The sequence below is a fragment of the Eriocheir sinensis genome, chromosome 15 (assembly GCF_024679095.1).
Source record: "Eriocheir sinensis breed Jianghai 21 chromosome 15, ASM2467909v1, whole genome shotgun sequence".
In the NCBI taxonomy this organism is placed as follows: domain Eukaryota; kingdom Metazoa; phylum Arthropoda; class Malacostraca; order Decapoda; family Varunidae; genus Eriocheir; species Eriocheir sinensis.
In genome coordinates, this window is record NC_066523.1 from 20276373 (window position 1) to 20295711 (window position 19339).

Sequence of the window (19339 nt, forward strand, 5' to 3'; positions counted from 1 at the left end):
TTGATATATGTATTGAATTATGTTTAAAGAAAATTTTTAATCATGAAACACTATTTCTCGTAGACAGATGTCAATATTTACTATCGCCCCTGTTTATAATTATTTTTTCAAAAGGCAAAATTATTCCATCCAAGAAATCATTTGCTCAACACAGGTGATGTATATGTTTTAAGTATAATTAAATCATGTGAACGTGAAAATGACTAGTGGCATTATTACTTCATGAACTGAAAAACAGCCAAAACGATAAAGAAAAATATCACCTGTTTCTACAGACTCACCGAAGACAGATACAAAGAAAATTCTGAATACTTGGTTCTGCATGATATTTCTGCTTTAGAAAGTGTAGTCAGCCGCATTTGTATCTTAAATGTGTAACGACAATACTGGGTACTCATCAAATATCTAAGAAATTCCCTTGGACAGGGACTTGTTTCGAGAAGAAAGTATTTAATAATAAGTGCGACTTCCTATAAAAAAAAAATTATCTTAATTAATTAATTAGGTACTGGATTATGACAATTAATGTAAGTGTTCATACTGTTATTAATACCGTACTTCAATACTGATTATCCTAAGCCAAGTAAAAAATATATTCATACTGAGGAATCATCCTGTGTTGCAACGAATATAAATAAGAATCAATAGATGTCAAGAGTATTGCGAGACAGTGCAGCTAAATTACCTCAGCATTGCTGTTTAATTTTTGCTTCTCCGAAGGCGAAAATCAGATCTGAAAGCTGAAGACTCTCGAACTTTCCTGACGAAGAGGTAGCCGTGATGGGTGTTCCGCAGAGTATTACGTGGATGGCTGGTTTGCTGTTATCTGCCCACAAGTGTCCGCATGGAGACGCCAAGCGGCCCTTACCGCCTGGCCACTGATTCCACCTCACCACTACTGCACCTTAGCACCGCCAGAGGGTGGGGCACAAGTTGCAGGTGTTCACGCCTTACCTCGACGCCACGATACATTTGTGTCCGAATAATTTCGACCTGAAAGGCTAATTCGATAGGTTCGGTCAGGCCTTACATGAGGAAAATGTCACGGCTGCCATTAAAGGTGAAGGATGAGCTGCAGGTGGAGGAGGCTCTTGACGCGGCCTCACTTTTAGTAAAACGATGTGTGGTCCAAGTGTGTGCAGGACCGACGTCGTTAATGACTCAGTCACCAAGAAAAGAAGCCAGCACTCCACTATCATGTCGGAACTTGCTTGTGTACTTTCTTCAAACTTGTAGTCTTGCCCGAAGTATTTAGAAGATAATAATTACCAAATTTAATTAAAAATTACAGCCATTAATTGTTAGCTTACAATCACTCTCAGGTGTGTGTGTGTGTGTGTGTGTGTGTGTGTGTGTGTGTGTGTGTGTGTGTGTGTGTGTGTGTGTGTGTGTGTGTGTGTAATTCATCAAGGTCTGGTCACGACTTCGACTCGTCATCTCTAGCAAGTAACTAACTATTGCTTAAATGACACTCTCATAAGTAGGTCTGGGTGCGAGAGGGATTTAGGGGTCTTAGTGAGCTCTGATCTCCGTCCAAGGGCACAATGCATTCAAGCTAGAAATCGAGCTAATAGGGTACTGGGATTTATTTCAAGGAGCGTAAGCAACAGAAGCCCCGAAGTCTTCCTCAAACTATATTTAGCATTAGTTAGACCTCATCTTGACTATGCGGTTCAGTTCTGGTCACCCTACTATAGAATGGATATCAAAATGTTAGAATCGGTGCAGAGGAGGATGACTAAGATGATTCAGGGGTTGAGAAACTTGCCATACGAGGAAAGACTCAAACAGTTAAACTTGCATTCTCTAGAAAGGCGAAGGGTGCGTGGAGACATGATCGAGGTTTATAAATGGATGAAGGGCTTTAATAAGGGAGACATTCATAAGGTTTTGTTGGTAAGAGAACCGGGTAGGACACGAAGTAACGGGTTTAAACTGGATAAATTCAGATTCAACAGGGACATAGGCAAAAATTGGTTTACTAACAGGGTGGTGGATGAGTGGAATAGGCTTAGCAGTCATGTGGTGAGTGCCAATACAATTGTCACATTCAAAAATAGACTAGATAAATTCATGGACAGCGATATTAGGTGGGGTTAGATACACGGGAGCTTAGGGTCAAAGGAGCTGCCTCGTACAGGCCTACCGGCCTCTTGCAGACTCCTGCGTTCTTATGTTCTTATGTTAAGTACCCTCCCGACAATAGAAAGGCTCATTATAGTCGATCTCTGGGCACTGCCGGGACCTACACACACCACATCCCCCATCCCTCTTGCTCAAGGGGGGACAGTAACCCCTCCTTGTCAGCGAAAAAATCCTGGCCTGAGCGGGCGGGGCTCGAACCTCCGCCGGAGCCTGGCAGCGCAGAACTTTAACCACTGAGCTACCGGAGCGGTGTGTGTGTGTGTGTGTGTGTTTGTGTGTGTGTGTGTGTGTGTGTGTGTGTGTGTGTGTGTGTGTGTGTGTGTTGTCAGTTTGTAGGGTAGCATTCCAGGAACCTACGCCCACACGCTGACCACTTATCTATAGAAATTACATCAATCGACCATAGAAATCAGAAGTGACGCACACACGCTATGAAAAGAAGGCTATCGCATAATCTGTACCTTTCTCAAACAAACAAAACATTGATATCAAATTAAGGTAACATACAGTTATATGGCAAGAAAAAGATATAATTATACAGGACAAACATCGATCCAAACGGCTTCCGGTGTAAGAAACGTTTAGACTATATATCCAGACCCAGGACATTCTGCCCCGGGGAGTAGTGCCCTCAGGGATAAACCCTCACTCCTGCTGCCATGACCCACGAGCCTCCTGTTTCTGATACCGCCCATGTTCTTGTCATTACAGAATGATAAAGCCTGTAGTAAAAGTAGTATTTTCCCAATAGTAACAGGAGTATATACGGGGACCTAGCAGTAAGGGCTGGGTGGGTTGTTGGTGCATGAGCGGACTGGGGGTCTTCAAGGGAGACAGTGTTAAGAGCAGATGCTCGGTCAGCTAATGCTGAATCAAGGGAAAATAGACGCACGTGACAACAGCATGACAGGTGTCAACCTTATAGAAAACTCCGAGCATAACACACCCGGTGCGAGGACGTGGCGAGGCAGGTAGCGTTGTAGAACCCTGCTTTATAATTGTTAGGGTGAAGCCGTCTCTCTCTCTCTCTCTCTCTCTCTCTCTCTCTCTCTCTCTCTCTCTCTCTCTCTCTCTCTCTCTCTCTCTCTCTCTCTCTCTCTCTCTCTCTCTCTCTCTCTCTCTCTCTCTCTCTCTCTCTCTCTCTCTCTCTCTCTCTCTCTCTCTCTCTCTCTCTCTCTCTCTCTCTCTCTCTCTCTCTCCCTTTATAATGGGAGATGCCCTTTAACGTAGACATGTGCCAGGTCATTCAAGTTGGAACGTGGAATAATAAGTTTGATTACGAAATGCGCGGCGTTAAACTCAAAAGCGTTCAATGCGTCAAAGACTTGGGGGTCAAAATCGCGTCAAACCTCAAATTCTCACAGCAATGCATCGATGCAGCAAATAAAGCGAACAGAATGTTGGGCTTCTTTAAAATCAACTTTGTATTCAAGAATACAGGTGTAATACTCCGCTCTACAACAGTTTAGTCAGACCCACTTGGAATATGCGGTACAGTTTGTCCCCACCATGCAAAGGATATTGCTAAATTAGAAGGTGTTCAGCGTCGGGCAACGAAAATGATCCCTTCCTTGCGCAACAAATCCTACGAAGAAAGGCTTTCTACCCTTAACATGTTCTCTTGAGAAACGTCGCCTGAGGAAAACTGATCGAATGTTTTAAAATACTTAATGGTTTCACGAATGTAGACAGATCAACATTGTTTATGATCGATGACACTTTGCGCACGAGGAACAATGGCGTAAAACTCAGATGTAGACAAGTAAATTCAGACTGCACCAAATTTTTCTTCACCAACGTTGTAGTGCGAGAATGGAATAAGCTTCCACCGTCAGTGGTCCAGTGTAACACGATTGACTCCTTCAAAAATAAGCTCGACCGTCACTTCCTTCAACTTAATATCAACTAGAGTAGAAATGCAACGTTTTGGAGTCTTCTGATTAATGTAAAATCACTTAGGTTTAAGGACAGACCACCAAGTCTGGACCATGGGGTCTGTGTGGTCTGATTTTCTATGTAAATCTATCTATGTAAATCTCTCTCTCTCTCTCTCTCTCTCTCTCTCACACACACACATACACACACACACACGCACACACACACACATATACTCTCTCACATATGCGCTCACACACACACACACACACACACACACACACACACACACACACACACACACACACACACACACACACACACACACACACACACACACCGGAACATGCAAGTGGGGTGTTACGTAACTTAATCATTACAACATAAGTTATCATTGACAAATATAAAGCACGCAGGCAATTTCAAGTTCTCATCAATGATCGTAAGCTTTCCATCTCCACCATGAGAGGAACTTCAGCGCCAGGCTTGAGCGTCCTCCACTTTCAGACAGTGACCATTCAGCCGCAGCCCTAGAGCACTTATATGCAATACTGACGTATACTAAACACTTATGATTCAATAGAGAATTTGTGTCAGATTTTTTTTTTTTTTTTTCATTAACTTAAAAGCATGTCAACAGGGTTTTTTGGACCTAAAAGTCAAATGAAATAATACTTAGGCCAGCAAATAGTGGTTACATTACATGAAGTCAAAATGATGATTATAAAAATAATTTTATCGCCAAATTTTCAATTTGATAGGTTTCTTCATCTCCTCTCCTTGAAACAGGGGTCATAAATTAGCATTATTGATCAAAGGTTAATAAATGTCAAATTGAATATCGCCTATGTCTATAGACATTTATAATCGCTATCATTTCATCAAGTGTTTATCAAGTTGACGTTTACGACACTTCTGAACACTTGCTGAGGATACATGAGCAACCATATATCATCTAAAAGTATATGCACTATTACCATTTCAACACACATCACCTGCCCTGCAGCCCACGTACACACACACCTGTGACCTCCCACCAAACATTGCGAACACTAACTCTGCCTACTCTGTACTGTGAACATCGGTGATAAAATCTTGAGGGGAGAGGAGCAAAGCAGGTATTTAAAGCAAAGGCCATTATTCAGCAGTCTCTTCTTTGAGAACCTGCACTTATTGTAACTTACTGGATATTACTGAATACGAGTTTTGAAGTGAACAAAAATCAATATTCCATGGTGGAAAAAATACATTCGGTAACGAACAACAGAGCCTCATCATAAGTGACGCAGTGAGCCTCCTCAGTTCCTCAAGGATTCCCCAAAGCGGTTACGGCTCTCAGTTATTGAACAACTACACAAGAAACAACAAAACATAAAGCCGTGTTTGCTGGGTCCTTGTTTAAACAAAGCTTCGGTGACAATCTCGCCAAAATCTAAAATATTGAAAATTAATTACTTATTCTTATGTTTCCCGTTCGAATTTTTTTGCCTTTACTTGATACAGAGTTGGGAAATTATTCAATACGTATATGTGCATTACCATGTTTGTATTCAATAGTTAGTTAATTTTAACGATTAAGCAAGTGTTAATTATCAGACAAGTGCACGTAGCTTACATTTCCGACAACTGCTGCAATACCCTTTAATTTGTATACAAAGAACGGCGCAGCAAGAAACAAAACAAGAAAATAAAGCTGAAGCACGAGCCCCAACACAATTCTCTCCCTTCTGACAACAAACGGATCTTCCAGAAACTTTCACCCCATACATTTCCCACAGGACTTTTCTTCCGCCGCCGTTAATGCTGCTGGTGCTGCTTGTGACGGTTCCGGTGGTGGTGCAGGCCGACACGTGGCAAGAAACTTACGATGCTTGGGCCTCTGATTTGGTTTGTACGGACATTATTTTTCCCTCTAAGTCTAAGAGATCATTATGCTGGCAGTAGTTTCTGAGTCGAGACGTGACCACAGTGTGTTTTGTGACGCATGCAGAAGCCAGGATGGAAAATCGAGGCGCACGACTGTCGGCGGCGGTGCTACTGCAAGGTGCCCGACGTGTCCCACCTTCCGTGTGAGTTACAGCCCTCCGTCGCCGTCCCTTTACACACGTCGATCACTGGCTAAGTCCTCACTACATCCTCATTGTTCTAAATATGTTCCAAAGCTCTACCAGTAAGCAATATTTATTTAATTTCAATAACTGTAGGCATGGAATAGAAATTCGTATCTTATTTGCACTGTCATAGTTTCTTTTTCATATTCAGCTTGTTATGTTACGGCAGTGATGGAGGCAGATAACTGTTTCATTTGTATTTAGTTCATTTTACTGTTACTTTCTCAACATAATGCTTAATAATCTAAGAATTATCTATATTTAAGCTCGGCGTGTGTGTGTGTGTGTGTGTGTGTGTGTGTGTGTGTGTGTGTGTGTATGTGGGCGCGCGTTTGTGTGTCTGTCTGTGTGTGTGTGTGTGTGTGTGTGTGTGTGTGTGTGTGTGTGTGTGTGTACTTCCAAAGCCACACTCAACTAATCAATGTTTTAATGAAACTTCGCATGCACATCAGTTACGAAAGGTATGCGCACGTGGCCCTTCTTTAAAGTTTTTAATAGAGATGTGCCGATAGTATTGGTATCGATATCGGCAGTATCGGCCTTTACTTGTAGTATCGGTATCGGTATCGGCAAGGTGATGGCCGATACTCCGATACTTTCTGGTTTATTCATGATGTGATTCAAGACTCCACGACTTTCAATTTTTTTCCATCAACTTTTAAGACCATCAACTTAAAAGTTATTCACAAATTTCCTTCTTTCTAATTTTAAAATATAAGTAATTCCATACTTTTATAATCAAACATGTAATCAAAATAAAAAAGTATCGATATCGGCAAAATATCGGCCATTTGTTAGTATCGGAATATATGTATCGGCCAACAATGTAGTATCGTCACATCTCTAGTTTTTAACTTCATTATGACATAACATTACTACTCAGTTTACAAATGCCAGAAAAGTAAATGATAGCCGCGAAGTGTGTGCAGAACTGAACGAGGCCAACGGTGTTAAAAGGATGAACGCAAGGTCCCGACCTTAGTCCCACCGTCGGCTGATGATTTTTCAGCCACTGCCTGGATCAACCACATGCTCTTCAACAAGCCTGTCTTCAGTAACGTCTGTCAAGGGAAGCACCGGGGGACAGCATGAGACAAACAGCAAAACAAAAATATCCGCCGCCACTAACGGGTTGGAGCTGATCATCAGTGCCTACTAAATATCTCTATCTTGAGATCCACTCTTCTCACTTCAACTACCATTATATATTGGCTACTCAAGAGTTGGATATGAAATTACCCACTGCCACCAAATTCTGGATTTGCAGAAAGTATTGCGTATGAGGAAGCTTTGATAACCTAATAAGTCCCACACTTTGTTTAACTATTTGAATATAAATAAATATATATATATATATATATATATATATATATATATATATATATATATATATATATATATATATATATATATATATATATGTGTGTGTGTGTGTGGGTGTGTGTGTAAACCATATCATATGCTAATATGTGTAGTTTTCTTCTGTGTAGTGTGATTGTTAGGGGTACACCACTGACTTAAAATCTTTCTCGACTAGTTACACACGGGTAGCGCCAAATCTGTCTAGATACTCAATACGAACTCAAATAACTGTATATCTTTTATAATTCAAAAGCAATCACTCATCGGATTCAAAATAGAGATCAAAAAATATAATTTACTTGCAAATATAAACACTATTGCATTTTTCCATATTCTACTTTTTAGGATATTTGCCAGAGAAATGCTTTACAATAACGCGTTCCCTATCTCTTTCCTTCAGCTATGACGACCACCAGCTACACCGCCTCGCTCAACACCACCATCCTCACCACCTATCTCACCACACCTGGCACCCCCACAACCCCACCTGTCACCTCCATCATAACCATCACTCTCGTACCTTCCATCACTAACCCTAACACCGCCACCGCGGCAGCAACCACGCTCTCCAACACGCTACACGTCACCACCACCATTGCCACCACGAACGGACATACTATCACCACCATACCGCAAGTCATCACCACAACTCCAACAGTATCCACTTCCACCACTCAGTCAACCACGAGCAAGGCTCCCCACTCTCCAACTCCACCAGCGGCCACAACCCTAATGTTACCAAAGAACCTGACAGTGTCCCATTCAAGTAGCAATGCCGCCACGTCAAGTCAAGGAGGCAGCACATACATCACCGCCTCACACACAACCAAAACTACAAGGACTCCAAAAACAACCACATCCACAACCACAACCACCCCAGCCACTACCACAACCCTTTCAACCACAATCACAACCACTCCAACCACTCCAACCACTACCACAACCACTCCAGCCAAAACCGCAACAGTTCCAACCACATCCACTCCAACCGAAACCATAACCACAACCACAACAATTCCAACTACTACCACAACCACTCCAACCACTATCACAACTACTGCAACCACATCCACAACTACTCCAACCACTACCACAACCACAACCACCCCAACCACATCCACAACTACTCCAACTACTACCACACCTACTCCAACCACTACCACAACCACCCCAACCACTACCACAACTACTCCAACCACTACCACAACCACTCCAACCACTACCACCACCCCTCCAACCACTACCACAACCACTCCAGCCAAAACCACAACAGTTCCAACCACATCCACTCCAACCGAAACCATAACCACAACCACATTCTCTCCAGCCACAACCCCAACAATTCCAACTGCTATCACAACCACCCCAACCACTACCACAACTACTCCACCCACATCCACAACTACTCCAACCACTACCACAACCACAACCACTACAACCACATTCACAACTACTCCAACCACTACCACAACCAGAACCACCCCAACCACATCCACAACTACTCCAACCACTACCACAACCACTCCAACCACTACCACAACCACTCCAACCACTACCACAACCACTCCAACCACAACCACTCCAGCCACTACCACAACCAGAACTACTCCAACCACTACCACAACCAGAACTACTCCAACCACTACCACAACCACTCCAACCACTACCACAACCACTCCAACCACAACCACAACCAGAACCACCCCAACCATATCCACAACTACCCCAACCACTACCACAACCAGAACTTCTCCAACCACTACCACAACCACTCCAACCACTACCACAACCACTCCAACCACTACCACAACCACTCTAACCACTACCACAACCAGAACTACTCCAACCACTACCACAACAACTCCAACCACTACCACAACCAGAACCACTCCAACAACTACCACAACCACTCCAACCACTACCACAACCAGAACCACCACAACCACATCCACAACTACTCCAACCACTACCACAACCACTCCAACCACTACCACAACCAGAACCACCACAACCACATCCACAAATACTCCAACCACTACCACAACCACTCCAACCACTACCACAACCAGAACCATCTCAACCACATCCACCACTACTCCAACCATTACCACAACCACTCCAACCACTACCACAACCATTCCAACCATTACCACAACCACTCCAACCACTACCACAACCAGAACTACTCCAGCCACTACCACAACCATTCCAACCACTACCACAACCACTCCAACCACTACCACAACCAGAACCACCACAACCACATCCACAACTACTCCAACCACTAACACAACCACTCCAACCACTATCACAACCACTCCAACCACTACCACAACCAAAGCCACCCCAACCACATCCACAACTACTCCAACCACTACCACAACCACTCCAACCGCTGCCACAACCACTCCAACCACTACCACAACCAGAACCACCCCAACCACATCCACAACTACTCCAACTTCTACCACAACCACTCCAACCACTACCAAAACCACAACCACCCCAACCACATCCACAACCACTCCAATCAAAACCACAACGATGCTAACCATAACAAAAACCACTCCAACAGCTACCATTACTACGACAACTCCAACCACTACCACAAATACTCCAATCAAAACCACAACCACAACCACTCCAACCAAAATAACAACCACTACCACTCCAACCAAAACCACAACCACAACCACTCCAACCAAAACCACAACCACAACCACTCCAACAACAACCACAGTCCCTCCAACCATTACCACAACCATTCCAGTCACTACCACAACCACTCCAACAACATCCACAACCACAACCACTACGACACCAACTCCGACCACAACCACAGTCAAAACCACTCCAAGCACTACCACAACCACACCAATCACTACCACAACTACATCAACCACATCTACAACCACAACAACAACCACAGTCAATCCATCCTCTACCACAACCACCCCAACCACATCCACAACCACTACCACTCCAACCACAACCACAACCACTCGAATCTCTACCCCAACCACACCAACCACCACCACAAACACATCAACTACATCCACAACCACAACCACTCCAATCAAAGCCACAACCACTACCACAACTACTCCAGTCACAATCACAACCACTCCAGTCACTACCACAACCACTCCATCAACGACCACACCGACTCCATCCACTACCACTACCACTCCAACCATAACCACAACCAATCCAACCATAACCACCACCACTCCAACGACAACCAAAATCACTCCACCAACAACCACAATAGAAACAATCATAATTACTACAGAAACCACTCAAATAACAACCACAAGAGAAACAACCCCACCAACAACTAAAACCACACCTACAATAATCAAAACCACTCCAACAACAACCACAAGAGAAATAACCCTTACAACAACTAAAACAACTCAAAAAACAACCAAAACTCCTCAAACAACAAAAAACATTCCAACAACAATCAAAACCACTCCGCCAACAACAGAAACAACTCCAACAACAACCAAAAATACTTCAACAACAACCAAAACTACTCCAACAACCAAACCCACTCCAACAGCAGCAGAAACAACCCCAACAACAACCAAAACCACCAACAAAACTACAACAGAAACACCCCCAACAACATCCACAACCACTTCAACAACAACTAAAACTAATCCACCAACAACCACTAGAGAAACAACCCCAACAACAACCAAAACCACTCCAACAACACACAAAATCACCTCAACAGCAACCAAGACCATTCCAACAACCAAAACCACTCCAACAACCAAAATCACTCCAACAACTACAACAGAAACAACCCCAACAACCAAAACAACCATAACAACAACCACAAGAGAAACAACCCCAATAACAACCATAACCACTCCAACAACAACCACAAAGGAAACAACTCCAACAACAACCAAACCCACTCCAATAACAACCAAAACCACTCCATCAACAACCAAAACCACTCCAACAACAACCAAAACCACTCCAACAACTACCAAAACCACTCCAACTAAAACAGAAACAACCCAAACAACAACCAAAAACACTCCAACTACATCAGAAAAAATCACAATAAAAACAACCGCAGCATCAACCACAACAGAAACAACCCCAACAACCAAAACAACTCCACCCACATCAAAAACAACCACACTAGAAACAACCACAACAACCAACAGCGTTCCAACAACTAAAACAACCGTAACAACTACCACAACAGAAACAACCGCAAAAACAACTAAAACCACCCAAACATCAACCACAACAGAAAAAACTCCAACAACCAAAATCACTCCAACAACAACCAAAAACAGTCCATCAACAACCATAACAGAAGCAACTAGAACAGCAGCCCCAACAACAACAAAAACCACTCCATCAACCACAACACAAATATCAACCAAAACCACTCCACCCACAACCACAACAGAAACAAACCCAACATTAACAGCGACAGTAACAACCCCAACAACAACCAAAACCACTCCACCCATAACCATAACAGAAACAACCCCAGCAACAACCAAAACCACTCCAACAAAAAACAATACCATTTCAACAACAACCACAAAAGAAGCAACCCCAACAACAACCAAAACCAGTCCAACAACAGACACAACCCCAGCAACAATCAAAACCACTCCAACAACAACCGCAGCAGAAACAACCCCAACAACCAAAACCACTCCAACAACAGACACAACCCCTACAACAACCAAAACCACTCCAACAACAGAAACAACCTCATCAACAACCAAAACCACTCCAACAATAGAAACAACCCCTACAACCACCACAACCATTCCAACAACAGACACAACCCCTACAACAACCAAAACCACTCCAACAACAGAAACAACCTCATCAACAACAAAAACCACTCCAACAATAGAAACAACCCCTACAACAACCAAAACCACTCCAACAACAGAAACAACCTCATCAACAACCAAAACCACTCCAACAATAGAAACAACCCCTACAACAACCAAAACCACTCCAACAACAGAAACAACTCAAACAACAACCAAAACCACTCCAATAACAGACACAACCCCAAAAATAACCAAAACCACTCCAACAACAGAAACAACTTCAACAACAACCAAAACCACCCCAACAACAGAAACAACCCCTACAACCAAAACCACTCCAACAACAGAAACAACCCCTACAACAACCAAAACCACTTCAACAATCACAATACAAACAATAACAATCAAACCAACTCCAACAACCACAACAGAAATAACAACAACAAAAACAACCGCGGCACCATCCACAACAAAAGCAGCCTCAACTACAACCAAATCCACCTCAACATCAACCAAAACCACTCCAACAACAACCAAAACCACTCCAACAGTCAAAACCACTCCAACAACTACAACCGAAATAACCACAACCACCCCAACAAACAAAAGCACCCCAACAGCAACCACAACCACTCCAGCAACAGCCTCAATAACCTCAATAAATATCAAAACAGAAACAACCCAAAAAACAACTATCGAAACCACTCCAGCAACAACCAAAACCACCCCAACAATAACCAAAACCATTCCAATAACTACCAAAACCACTCCAACAACTACTATAACCGAAACAAACTCAACAACCACAGCCACTTCAACAACAACCAAAACAACTCCAACAATAACTAAAACAACTCCAACAACAAATAAAACCACTCTACCAACTATCACAAAATCAACAACCACTTCAGTCACACCAACATCCATAACCACGCCACCAATAACAACTACAACAACAACCCCAACAAAAAACACATTTACACCGACACCCACAAACAGCCTAACAGCATCAACCATGCAACCAATAACGACAGCAGCAACAACAACCCCAGCCACCCCAACAATAACAATAACCCAAAAAACAACCACCCCAACGACAACCACCTCAAAAACAACCACTTCACCAACCACAACCACTCAAAAAATAACCACTCCAATAACAACCACCCCAACAACCATAACCACCCCAACAACAACCCCAACAACAACCCCAAAAACTACCCCGATAACCACAACCATCCCAACAACAATTACCCCAACTACAACATTCACCACAACCACCCCAACAGCAACCACCCCAACAACCACAACTACCCCAGTAACAACTACCCCAACTACAACAACCACCACAACCACCCCAACAATAACTACAACAACCACCCCGAAAACTTCTACAACTACCCCAAAAACAACGACCACAACCAGGCCAACAACAATAACCACAACCACCACAACTACAACCTCCCCAACAACAACTGCTACAACGACGACCCTCAGCACAACCAGCCCCACCAACCCCATCACTACAACCACAACCACGAAACCAAGTAGGTATCTGGCGTATTAAGTAATGTCGGCAAGCAATGAAAACATTCAACTACTATTTCATCTCATTTATTTTTTTTATCAGGATCGACACGAGCTCACTTATCCTCTCCTCCCTTTTCTCTCTCTCTCTCTCTCTCTCTCTCTCTCTCTCTCTCTCTCTCTCTCTCTCTCTCTCTCTCTCTCTCCCAGGCTGTGGCGTCACAATTATCATCTCTCATGGCAGTGTTGATTACTGGGCGTCACCAAGGTACCCCAACCCATACCCAGAAGACATCACGTGCACCATGCGAGTAAGGGTAGGTATATATTCCCCCCTAAGGAGAGACAGAGGAGGCTGTGCACGGGCAAAGGTGTGGTTCTTAAGATCATTAAGGTTGAAATGGAAATGACGAAGTACTAATGATGTGTTAATATTTCATAGCATGGCGATTGATTGAAAGAGGATATATATCCGGGATATATATGGGGTAGTATAAAAAAATATATATATATATATATATATATATATATATATATATATATATATATATATATATATATATATATATATATATATATATATAGTTGAATACAAGTTCACCTGAATTACACAGTGGCCAAGTATATATTCATTCTAAATTATTATAAAAGAACACTCAGTCAGCAATAAAAATGATAACAACAAATAAGGAAACACCGATTGGGGCTTGCTGACAACACTGAGGTTTGAATGCAAGTTCACCAATAGAGAATTTTGCATCCCTGGAAATACCTTTACAGCATATTTCCAATTGAAGTATTTTTCCTACTTGTGTATGTCAATATAAATGTAAAACACTAGGAGCGTAAAATAACCTATACCTCAAAACATTTACGTGAAGGCAGGGTACACAAATCAATGGGATATGTAAAATTCAGGAGCATGAAAAGCCTCTTTGTGAAGGCGGCGGCTCCACCTCGATATCATGTCTCCAAACAATGGCAGTACATATATCACTGTGCTTCATCCACTTCCATCACCTTCCCTTTTTCAGGTCCCTGTCACGCTGCAAACCGGAGTGGCGGATATCGCAGTGGTGCCGCCCGGCAGGATCTTCAGACCTCCGGCGGTGGTGGCAGGTTGTGGCGGGGACAGGCTGGAGGTGGTCACCGGACTAGGGTGAGGCTGGTTGAGATTGCTACGATACTTCTCTAAACACTATTGTGTCATATTACACTGAACAATTAACGCAGTTCTGAAGAGAGAAGCGTACGCAACAGGAGCTGTATTTAGCTCTGGTTAGACCACGCCTGGACTATGCTGTCCAGTTTTGGCGCCCTTATCACAGGAAGGAAATAGAGTCCCTTGAAACAATACTGAGGAGAATGACGAAAATTATCCAGGGACTAAGCAGTAACGGGTAGCCTATAAGTTGGCTAGATTCAAGTTTAGAAAAGAAACAGGCAAAAACTGGTCCACGAACAGAGAGTAGTGGACGAGTGGAACAATCTGAGTACTATATAGTATATACGTATGTAGGTTGAGGCAAACACAATTAAAACCTTTAAACGGAGATTAGATGCATTTATGGATGGGAAGGGAATTTGGTGAGCAACCCATCTTCAGGAGCTGCCTTGTGTGAGCCGTCTGGCCTATTGTAATCTTATGCTCTTGTGTATCCTTGTGTGTATGTGTGTGTGTGTGTGTGTGTGTGTGTGTGTGTGTGTGTGTGAGAGAGAGAGAGAGAGAGAGAGAGAGAGAGAGAGAGAGAGAGAGAGAGAGAGAGAGAGAGAGAAGGGGGAGGGTGGGAACTGAAATGCAGAAGCCATATCAAGATGAATTAACCTCTTACTTCAGTTCCAAAACCCACCACTGTGGCGACCTTGGAAGCCAATCGTGGAGCATCACGACCATGGGTGACGCGCCGAAGGAAATTTCTTTCACCTTTATCACAACCTCTAGAGACGGAGGCACCGACACTGGCTTCAAGCTGTCAATTAAGGGTATTCGTAATAAGGCTATTATAAGTATACTAAGATTTCAAGTTGGTTTTGCACACACACACACACACACACACACACACACACACATACAAACACAAACACATCGCTCCGATAGCTCAGGGGATCAAAAGGGTCTGCCTTGTCAGGCTCCGGTTTGCCAGGCTAGGTTCCTGCTCAGGCTTTTTTTTTCCGCTGACAAGGAGTGGTTAGTCCCCTATTAAGAAAGGGGGATGGTGACGGGGAGTCCAGCTCGTGATCAGGCCGTGGCGACCTACACATGCTCATTTTTTTTCAGGATACGACTATGCCAGCGGTTTCGGTTTCTAACTAACGGGGGCCAAGGGGCGCGTCGCTTCACTCACTCGCCGCCTCCACCCCCGACGATCCACCCGAGCAAGCCTCCAAGCATCGGCTTCTAAGGTCACCCACTTCTGCCAATTCATGAATTAATTACAGCACCCCATCACAAGAAGAGATGTGGCAGTCATGGGCCATTACTAACACTCAAGACTCAAGGACGCGTGCAAGGAGATGCTCCTGATTCTGAAACATGACCAGTTCCGAGAATGGCGTGCCACTCTCCAGAATCCTGAATGCATTTGTTTATATATCAGTAGTATATAAACGTACATTCATGCTGATGAATTCTTGAACTCCTCCAACCAGCTGCAGTGGTTATGGTGTTCAAAAGGATGATGTGGTTTCTCGGCTGCCTCGTTATGTGGCTGCCACCATCAATTCATGTTATCATTCATAAATGGTTGCTATATTTTCTATCAGCAATTAAAATGAGAAATAAATATTTTTTAACAACTAATTGATTTATTTAACACTTCGATACAAATTGAAGGGGCTATATAGAATATCAACCAGAAGTAGATGTATTTTTCTCGGTATGAAAATAGGACATCAGCAGGACAGGTAGAGCACCGGGAGGTTGTACAATCCAGGAGGGAAAATTATAATAAATAAAAGAAATCTAGTTCACTCTACACCTACGGCATAGGTTAGTGCCGACTACTGTGATTCCTCTAAAAGACTATGGGCCAGAATACCAATAAAGTGATAGCAAAATGATGCATCGGTGAAGAATATAGTTACGAAAAAGAGGAAACATAAATAAAGAGGCGTTTCTCTAAATTAGGCTATGGAACTATATTTACTGCTATTTATATCACCTGCTGCTACGTATACTTTTCCTTCTTTCCTTCGAGGTAAAAGTTCATTCGGTTGAACCCCTACCCTCTGCCATGACTATTTGGCTTAAACTATTTTAATCGATATGAATGGGCATTGGGCAATACTGACGTGTCTTTTACTGGATTGTTAATTGCCAATACACACAAAAGTAGGCTACATATAGCTATAAATAGGCTTGTTAGACGACTATTTTTTTTTTTAAACTGATAAAGATATAAATATATTTTCTAAGTCCTAATGAAACAATACATGGCACGGTGAATTTGTTGTCCTACTCTGTTGGGGTTGAAAGGGAATTTGTGAAAAGGGTTGAGTAGGAAGTTTTATGGGGGTTGAGAAGGAAGTTGAGGAGGTCGAGGAGGAGGCTATAAAGGTCGAGGAGGAGGTTATGGGGTTGATGAGGAGGTGGTTGGGGTTGAAAAGGTCGTGGAGGCTGAGAAGAAAGTTATGGAGGTCGAGGAGGAGAATGTGGAGGTCAGAAAGGAGATTATGGATGTCGGGGAGGAGGTTGTGGAGGTTCATATACTATAATAGACATATAGCTACGCGCCCTCCCTCTAGAATCCTTGTTAACAAAGTAAGTAGCCTACTCACCACCGTCCCGGGCGCTTTTCCTTCCTCGTTGATGTTGGGGGAGAGGGAAGCAACCGACGTACGTTCTCCTGCTTTCACTTTTATCGCAGACCAGCGCTTTCAAATACTATCCCATAACTATCCTCACAGCGTCAGGGTTATCATAAATAATTAGAATCAATCTGCAGTCGACTAACCACCAAAATAACAGCAGAGTATTCCACCCCGATTGCGACACGCGCGCACTTCCACCGGAGGCAAAGAAGTACGTAACTGACGAACTCTGTATCTAATAAGAGTAGGAATATACATAAAGAAAATCATAAATAAGCTACTAAATAATACAAATGGATAAGAATAATAATATTATGATTCATTAATAAATAGCGCTTAGTTTTGCTCTTAATGCTCTGAAAGTCGAGGAGGAGGCTGGAAAGGTCGAGTAGGAGGTTGTGAGGGTTGACACGGAATTTGTTGAGATTGAAAAGGAGGTCGTTGGGGTTGGAAAGGAGGTTGTGGGGTTGAGGAAGTGGTTTTAGGGGTCGAGAACGAGGCTGGAAAGGCTTAATTAGGACAAGGCTACTCAACTATGAGGAAAGCTCCAGTTACATAAGTTCCAATGTATGCAGAGGTACGGATAAATATTTTACATGCCATCATGATACATTATTTCTATTAACTTCACATTCACTCTTTGACTTATTGATACAAAGTAGCTAAAAACCTAACTTCCTACTTCCGTGCTTCATCAAGTTGCGGAGATCAATTAAAGGACCGAATTTCGGTCCTTCACTGAGCTCGACCTGCCATCTGGTGACCCTGCTGGAGTCTCTGTCAACGTATAGCATGTGATGATTGTTTATGTGGGAAAGAATATATTTTTTAATTTCCTATTTCTTGCATTTCCCCATTTCTTAAATACTACTAGTAAGTCAAGTGTCTATACCGTAACTATGAGAAAAATATGTGATTTTTTTTATTAAAAGAATACTAGCGAAAAACTAGTAAGAAAAATTATTTAGACGTACGCAACATGAACAATTTTGGGGGTAGTTCCTCCAGGGCTACCAGATCAGGTCGAGCTCAGTGAAGGACAGATAGTTGTATTCTCTGAGTCATAGCTGTGGGATCAGATAACGGAATCTGCTGTATTTTATCTTTTATCTCAAATTTCTGTTCGTCATCAAACAATGTCTCGGAAGTTTCCATCATATTCTTTAACAACTTCTGTATCAGTGAAGGCCGGGTTCCTTGTGTTTTCCCAAGATCCAAGCTATTCGTATTCTCAGTCAACATTCCGTTGCTCTCTGTTAGACTTTCAAGGTATTGGCAGTAGGCTATAGCTGATACATCTATTCAAATCCACTGTGTTAATTTGCATAATGGTATTTCATATTACTGCTCACTAAGGCAATGGGTTCGCCACTTATAACTGGTCTAGGAAGAGGATGTGGGAATTGAAAAGGAGTTTATTGGAGTTAAAAAGGAATCGTTTAGGGTTGAGAAGAAAGTTTTAAGGTTAGAAAGAGGTTGTTGAGGTTGAAAAGGAGGTTGTTGGGATCGAGGACGATGCTGGAAAGGTCGAGGAGGAGGTTGTTGAAGTTAAAAAGAGGTTGTTGGGGTTGAGAATGGAGATTGTGGGGTTGAGGAGGTTGTGGAGGTAAAGAACGAGACTGGAAAGGACGAGGAGGAGGTTTTGGGGGTTGATATTAAGGTGGTTGTTTAGGTTGAAAAGGAAGT

General features: G+C 42.8%; 1 protein-coding gene across 1 annotated transcript; it reads left to right on the forward strand.

Annotated features, from left to right (window-relative positions):
- The first annotated feature begins 6004 nt into the window (after positions 1-6004).
- Positions 6005-13867, forward strand: LOC126998724 (GATA zinc finger domain-containing protein 14-like). Its single transcript, XM_050860713.1, has 5 exons — positions 6005-6089; positions 7894-8125; positions 10264-10601; positions 11681-11702; positions 13228-13867. Exons 1-5 carry the CDS (start codon positions 6005-6007, stop codon positions 13865-13867), a joined length of 1317 nt encoding a protein of 438 aa, XP_050716670.1.
- The last annotated feature ends 5472 nt before the right edge of the window (positions 13868-19339 follow it).